The sequence below is a fragment of the Vicugna pacos genome, chromosome 3, assembly GCF_048564905.1.
Source record: "Vicugna pacos chromosome 3, VicPac4, whole genome shotgun sequence".
Classification (NCBI taxonomy): domain Eukaryota; kingdom Metazoa; phylum Chordata; class Mammalia; order Artiodactyla; family Camelidae; genus Vicugna; species Vicugna pacos.
Window position 1 is genome coordinate 27,090,587 of NC_132989.1, and position 8,262 is coordinate 27,098,848.

General features: G+C 41.2%; 1 protein-coding gene across 1 annotated transcript in view; it reads right to left on the minus strand.

Moving 5' to 3' along the window:
- Positions 1-1,076, minus strand: part of SEC24A (SEC24 homolog A, COPII coat complex component) — a 62,215-nt gene extending 61,139 nt beyond the window's left edge. Inside the window, exon 1 of the mRNA XM_006212800.4 lies at positions 249-1,076. Within this exon, the coding sequence (XP_006212862.2) occupies positions 249-345 (97 nt within the window). The 5' untranslated portion in view covers positions 346-1,076. The remainder of the gene's footprint in view (positions 1-248) is intronic.
- Between the last annotated feature and the right edge of the window lie 7,186 nt (positions 1,077-8,262).

Here is an 8,262-nt window from a genome sequence, read left to right on the forward strand (position 1 = left end):
AAATAAATAAATAAATAAATAAATAAATAAATAGGAAACACTAAAACGAGCCCGGGATTGCGGCTGCATATTCGCCGTGGTCTCCGTGGCCCAGCCCGCCACCTCCATCTGCTCCTAACCCCGACAGGGAGGTCACCCTTCCCTCCTGTGCCGTCTCAGACGGCGGCAGAAACCAAAGGTCAGGTCGAGTCGGGGACCAAACTTCGCCGTCCCCGGCCACCCACCCCTCGCCCCCAGGAGGCACTTACCGTTGGTGTAGGGAGACCCCGAGGCCGAGGCGGCCCCGTTCTGGGCCTGGAGGCCCGTAGGGGCACCGCCGGAGGCCGGTATCCCGGGCTGGGACATGACGACGACGATGTTTATCAAGGTTGGAAGGGGCTGGTCTGGGTCTGCGACAGCGCCAAGCCGAGAGCTGAAAAGACGGCCGCTGGAAGCGGAGGGAGGGGGCTAACGACTTAAGACTGAAGGCGGGATAGAAAGAAGGCGGCGCATAAAGCTCTAGGCATGGCGCCGCATTTTCCCCAGCCCGCCGGCGGCCGCCGCCTGGCCTGGGTGCTCAGGCTTGGGAGTCGGGCCGGTGGGCCCGGGAACGCCGGGTTGGGAGGCAGCAGCCAAACGCAGAGACACCCTGCGAGGCCCCGGCCGGAACTGCCTGTCAGCCGGAGCCCGCGCAGGCGCAGTCGGGACACGTGGCACTTCCGGCTCCGGCTCCGGCCTCGCGGCGGGCTCGGCGGTAGGTGATCTCTTCTCTCCCAGCGGGGCTGCCCAGAAGCCACCTGACAGCTCGGGGTGTCCCGGCCCGAAGGACCATGCTCGGTCTCGCCTGCCACGTCACTGACTCTTACCGTCGGCCGGAAGTGGCGTGTGTCACAGCCACGGAAATCCCCGCCGTCGTGAACGTCATCGCTCCCGCACGGTCGGGATCTGAGGGCAGCTTTCGTGGAGTGGGACTGACAGTTCCTCTCCTCCAGTTTTTGTGACGATTACCTGAGATCTCAAACGTCTTCGTCCTCTGTTGAGGCTATACCTCGGGTAGCTGAACCGATTAATAATCATCGCAGTATTTCATTTCACATTTTGTCATTATATTCCAGGTGTAAATTGTGAGGGCATTTTTTAAAGGGGTGGTTAATTATGTACGTGTGTTGAAAAAAATCAAGCCGAAGAGGAGGTCTATGCTTTTGAGGGGTGGGGGTGGGGGTCTTTGCTTTTGACCGGGGATTTGAGAAGTAATTTTAATTTGGAAACTTGCTGATTCATAGCATGGTCATGCCAAAGTTCATTAACAACATATTTAGATGGCAGTTTTATTTCCTCTCCCAAGAGTTTACAGTAAGGTAGAACATTCAAACTTCCTTTCTAGGCAAGACATTCTTTTTTTACTTTTGAGGTCAAAGGGAGGTAGAAATTGGAGTGATTAGACAACACTGTTAATTAATGAACTAAGTAATCATCTTAGCCACTTAAATTATACTTACATTTTTCCTGTTCTGACCTGATGATCAAGCCCTTTAAACTACAGATTTGTACTGTTGATTAAAATGTCAAGAGTTTAAAACCCGAGGGTGAAATACATCTTTACTTAATTCATTTAATGTCAGATACCTGCTATGAAATGCTATATTACACACAAAGAGATGTAAACTGCTGTGTAAGGCCCGAAAAACAAACAGTAAGAGTTGAAATAGTTAAGTGTTAACTTTTATCCTGATTTTATCATTTGCCTTAGAACCTAACTAAAAATGTGTTTGCTATGTGTGGAATTGAAAAATTGAACTCCTTTGTGCAAGGTGCAAATACAAAGTCTTACTGAGGATGAAGATGATACTTCTGGACAAACTATTTTCAGCTTAGAGCCCCTGTAACAAAATGCCAAATCATATATAAAAGAACACAAGACTTTTAGTGTTTTAAAGAGAAAATGGACCTACCTGAGGTCAGACAGAAACTCAGGGTCACTCTACAAAAGGGGAGGTGCTTAGCCCTGGTCTCAAGCTTGCATTAAATTCTTTCTTTTTAAATTTTTTTGGGAGGAGGTAATTAGGTTTATTTATTTGTTTATTTTTAATGGAGGTACTGGGGATTGAATCCAGGGCCTCATGCAGGATAAGCATGCACTCTACCACTTGAGCTATGCCCTCCCCCATAATCCTTTATTTTTTTTTAATGCAACTCCTTAATGATCTTGGTTGGTTGACCTTGACACAGGAGTTTGATCTGGTTAAATCAAGTTTTCTTTAGACTTTGTTCTGTTTAAGCAATGTCTGTGTTCAGAAAAAAACTGATGGAGAAGGATGAGCCATTTTAGAAAGTAACCTCTGGCTAAATCAGGTTAAATAAACAAATAATTTGCTAATAAGTAAACAATGCTTTTTCTAAAGTTTGTTCCATCGCTAAGTATCCTGTTGCTATTATCAAGTGCCCCTCAAAAACAAACAAACAAAACTGTGGTTAAGTCTTTCAGATGTTTTTTACATTTTCAGTGTAATCAGCTTTAAAATATTGAGCGAAAAAGCAGCATTTATCATTTTCACACCCTCAGGAAAATAGTAGGAAAATAAGTTTAAGTAATTTAGGTGAGATAACATATTTTAAAAGTTAAGTAATTTTCATTTTATATATTATCTACACATTGTCAATTCCTTCTCTTGCTTTTTAGTGTATGGCCACATGAATATTAAGGAAAAATTATTAGTGCTACTACCAGTTGTTAAGGGTATTGATATGTCTTTGGTCAGTTACCTATTTCTACCCTACACTACCATACACTTTTCTAAACTAATGTAATAAATTCTACTTTGTTATTCTTGTTTTCCAGAACAAGACCCTCCTACCACATATGTCCCTTCATGTATCTATGTATCAGGTTTTCTGCACATTATTTTCAGAGCCTTCAACCTTATTTAAGAAAATTATAAACAACAAAACAAGTGACACAAAAATGTTTCAGTAATGAGACAGCACTATACAAAGACTATTAAATTAAATTTGATTACTTATTTAGACCCCAAAGAGGGAGATAAACCTTCCTAATAAAATTTGTTGATATGCAGAAGTGGACTTGGGTTCACACCAGTCTAAGTCCACTTTGCCTGCCTGCTCATGACTGTTTAATTGTCAGCTGATAAGCAGGACCAATTCTGTTTACTTTTCAGGATGGGGGATATTATTTTAGCTCTCTTAATTATTTTTTTAATTATTCTATTTCTATTTCAAACAAAAGTTTCAATTACAAACAACAGGTTTGTTCTGAAACTATCCTGTACCTCCATTTTAGGAACAGTTCCTTTAGCCTCATTTGCCTCTGACAGAACATCTGTTTGTATCTAAAATCAGCAGCTCTGAAGCTGCAAGTACACTCATCCCACACCAAGCCAGTAAATCCCACTGCTTTCTTGGAAAACTTTTCACCTTTATGTAGGTATTGCCATTCTCATTGCCCACTCTGGTTAGTTTTCATCATCTTGTACTTGAACTACTGGGGGGTAGTCTTTCTGGTTTCAATCTCTCCCATCCATCCTACTTGTTGAATTAAGCTCCTAAATACTGATTCCATTTTTATTTTCCTGTATCCCAAAACCTGTAATGCTCCCTGTGCCTGCCCCATCAAGTTAAAATTTCTTTGCACGGCTTTTCTCATCTCGTGCTGACTAAAATCCAAAGTCCTACTCATAGCCTTCGAGGCTTCACATGACCGGGCCTTGCTACCTCTCCCTCCTCATCTTCCCCACTCCCTCTTACTCACTCCACTCCAGAAACACTAGCTGTTTCCCTAGCTACCCAAGCACAAGCCTGCCGTAACCCTTATTTCCATTACCTGGGACGCTCTTCCCCAAGACACCCGTGTAGCTCTCAATCTTTGAGTGTTTATTCAAATGAGACCTTTTGACGAGGCCTTCTCTGAACACCCTATACAACAGCATACCCTCCCTGCTCACTTTCTATCCCTCTCACCCTGCTTTTTTTTCTTCATAACACTTCTCATCATTGTCATACATTTGTGTTTATGTTTCTCTTTCTCCATTGGGATAAGATTCTATATGCATCCTGACAATTCTAAGGTAATCATTTTTAAAATTTTTTATTGAAGTGTAGTTGATTTACAATGTTAGTTTCAGGTGTACAGCAAAGTGATTCAGTTATACACACATACATATTTTCTTTTCAGATTCTTTTCCATTATATTATTACAAGAAATTGAATATAGTTCCTTGTGCTATACAGTAGGTCCTTGTTGTTTATCTGTTTTTTATATAATAGTGTGTGTCTGTTAATCCCCAACCCCTAATTTAGCCCTCCCTGCCCTTTCGCCTTTCATAACCATAGTTTGTTCTCTGTGGAAGGTAATCACTTTTCATTTCATATCTATCTCCTTGTTTAGACTGTAAGAGAGTAGAGACCAGGGACTGTGCCCTGATTTTTGTTTGTTTGTTTGTTTGTTTTGACTGTGCCCTGTTTACCTCTGTATTCTCAGCACTTGGCTTGAGGCCTTGCACTTAACAGGTGTTCAATAAACATTTTTGAATGAATATATTTAAAGTGTCATCCCTTCCAATCTTCTATTCTGAATACTTTGACCCTCATTAATTCACTACTATGAATTCATATGCATTTGTAGCCTAAACTCCATCACTAGCGCTTGTTTCTTAACTGTGTTGTTCTCTAATTCTTCTACATTCTTAAAACAATGCTGTGTTGTGTCCCATGTGATACAGACCTAATAGTATAGCCGAAATAGTGTCAGCCTCTGGTCAGGTCCTATCTTCCCTGGGTAGCACTGGAGGTGCATTGTTAAATGCCAACTCTTTCCTTTTTTAACTCTAAATACATCGCTCCATCCCTACCCCCTCTACACACACCCTGGCACCATAGTATCAGAGATCTGAGATACAAATTTCCCTTTAAATCTATCTTTTTATCATACTTTCTACTGAATGACCTCACCAGCTCCTTCATTCATTGATTGATTCATTCATTCAACAAATATTGATCAAATGCCTTCTAGATGTCAGGCACTATGCTAGGCACCAAGCAAAAACAGAAGAGGACAGACAGGGTCTCTTCTTTTTGTGGCGTTTACAGTGGAAGAAACAAAAATGTGAACAAGTATGTATTTTTTAATTTCAAATTTGGTAAGTGCTGTTGAGCAATTGGTAGTGAGAAGAATAGGAAGCAGGGACCTGATTTGGATAGGATGATTAGGAACAGGGGTGACATTTAGGCTCTGATCTAAAGGATGAAAAAGCTAGCTATACAAAGAGAGAAGATGGGGAGAAGAACTCTGGGCAAAGGGAACAACACCTACAAAAGCCTAGAGACAGGAATGAGCTTGCTTTAGTGAGCAAGGCAAAATGGCACAAGATGAGATTGGAGAAATAGAGGTGGCCAAAACAGACAAACAGACAAACAAAAAATAGAGGGGGCCAGAGCAACAAGAGCCTTATAAAGCACTGTAGAGAGTTTATAGACTTTGGGAAACAATTGAAGAATTGTAACCAGGAATGTAATTGGATCCAATTCATGCTTTAAGATGAATCCATTAAAAAAAAAAGTCATTCCAACAGCTGTGAGGATGATAATTGATTGGTGGGAAATAAAGAATTGTTGCAATAACCTAGGCCAGAGATGATGGTGGCCTGCAGTAAGGTGGCTGTAGTTGAGATAGAGAGAAGTAGACTCACTAATCCAAGTTAAAGCTTTGGGCTCTGATATTTCCTTGCTTTTGCTACCAACATGCAATCAATCATGAAATCACATAGGTTCCAACCTTTACATTTTCTTATTATTTCTCTGTTCCTGCTGACCTGTCCCAGTCCCATGTTACCTCTCCCCTGCATGATTGCAGCTTCCTCATTACTGATTTCAGCTTTCAGTCCTGACCTGAAACCCACACACTGCTGCCAGGGCAAACTTTGAGGAAACACGGCTCTGACTGTGTTCCTGCTTTGCTCGGAACCTCCAAAAGGCTTTACAGTTTGGGTGTCAAGGTCCCCGGTAGTCCAATCCAAATCTATTCAGTCAAGCCATAATACTTGCCTAGTTCTTTTCCCATCTCTGTTCCTTTCTGAATGTTATTCTCTCCTTATTACATATTATCTCTTCTGGGCATTAGTCCCCGTTTTACATAAGCAGGAACTGAAACTTTGAGTAGCCAATAATGTTAGAACCATAGCCTGTAGCTAGAGGTGGTAGTCTTAACTATTAATACTCTATTAAAAATGCAGCCATTTAAAATTCATGATTTAGAAGAATACTTAATTACATGGGAAAGTGCCCATAATAAATAAGTTTTAAATTTTAAATGTTTTACAGAACTGTTTATAGTATGATTATCATCTTATAAAACTGGTTATATCCTTGAGACGTGACTGAGGGTGATTTTTTTTTGTTCTCATTATATTTTTCTGGATTTTCCAAACTTTTTATCATTACTATGCATTACATTTATAACAACAACAATCATCAAAAAGATTGGGGGTAAACATCCTATATAGCCTTTAAGGCTCTCCTCAAACACTGATGTCTGCGGCCTGACCACTCCCTCACCCCTACTACAAGTTTGTACTTTGTTATCATTTTTCTACTCCTACCTTCTTTTATAGTTAGTTGTGACCTAACACACTTCCCTGCCAATCTGAAAGGTCCTGGAGGAAAGAGACTATATCTTGCTTATTGTCATTTCCCCACTCCTAGTCATTTTACAATCTGTTGCTGAAGCCAGCAGGAATCATAATTTAGTTTTTTTTTTTTAAAGGGTGACTTAAATGCCAGGGATATCAGGAAAGAAAGGCAATCCAAGAGAAGATTTGTGGAGTAATCTTGAGGAGCCTAGTGAAGTGCCTCAGGCCACTTAAAAGTATTTATTAAACCAAACTGGATTCAAGATTAGGTGAATGGAAAGGAGAATAGACAGAAACCCAGGCTGGAACAGCAGGTTCCTCCAACTCAGACCAATGGACTCTAGGGAAATTCTTTAACTCCTTGAGGACAAAAGTGTAGCTAGGAGTCCATATTATGAATGAATCACTTGTTAATATGTATTAAGTGCATGTTATATGCCAGGCACTGAAAATGGGTTCTAGAGGGGAAAAGGCAAATATAGTCCTTGCCTTTAAGAAAGCGCAAAGAATGTCAGTTGGGGAGCCTATAAATAAATAATCATATATATTTAATTGAACAATTATAAGCAAGATATCTTCAATGATAAGGTAAATTGTAGTTTCTGGAGAAACTGTAATAGAGAGCTTAACCAAGTCTGAGAGAGAGGCTTTGACAAGAAAGGACTGTTGGTGCTGAGACCTGAAGAGTATGGAGGAGTTAGCTGGTTGGAGAGGAGAGATCTAGGGAAGCAGCTCTGGCTCTGGCAGAAGGAATGACAGGTGCGAAAGGAGGACCCATGGAGTAAGGCATTTCCTGAGGCTGGAATCAAAGAGGAGGATATCCAGCAGAGCTGGTTATAGGCTTTGTTGGGAATCTATTGAATAACATCTGCTTCTTTCCCCAAACACCTCCTTGTTCTGTCCCCATCACCTAGAATCCTAGGCTTGAGAGCAATCTTGGAAGCACTGTCACATACTTTTCATTCAAGGCATCCAAGTATTCCCATTTGAATACATTTAAGAAAGGTAACATCCAGTTCCCGGGTTTCAGCACCAAAAAGAGAGAGACAGAGACAGACACAGAGACAGAGACAGAGAGACAGACAGACAGAAAGAAAGAAAACATCCATTAGCAAAGAGCGGCAGTGGAGTCAAGACAGCCTTGTTTAAGGCTCAGTACCGAGTACCCAATATATTATCTGGCACATAGTTCACATTTTGTAAATTACTTATTGAACTCAGGAAAAAGGTGTAGTTTGTTTTTTTCCAATTCTTATTTTTTATTGAAGTGTAGTCGATTTACAATGTTAGTTTCAGGTGCACAACAAAGCGATATACATATATATTTCTTTTTTTCCTTCAGATTCTTTTCCATGAAAGCTCATGACAAGAAACTAAATATAGTTCCCTGTGCTATACAGTAGGTTCTTGTAAGAAACAGGTGTACTTTAAAAATGTATTTTTTAAAAAAAAAGATGTCACGTATAATTTCTCCAAACTAGGAACTGGTGTTCCTTTCTCTGCCTAGGAGGCCCCGAAACCCGTTTAAACATGTGTGGGGAGCCAGCCGGCTTCAACTCGGGTTGCACTCAGCCGCAGGACTGGCGGCGGAACCGCCAGGAGGCGGAACTGCAAGCGCGCGGCGCTGCAGTCCTGCGAACCT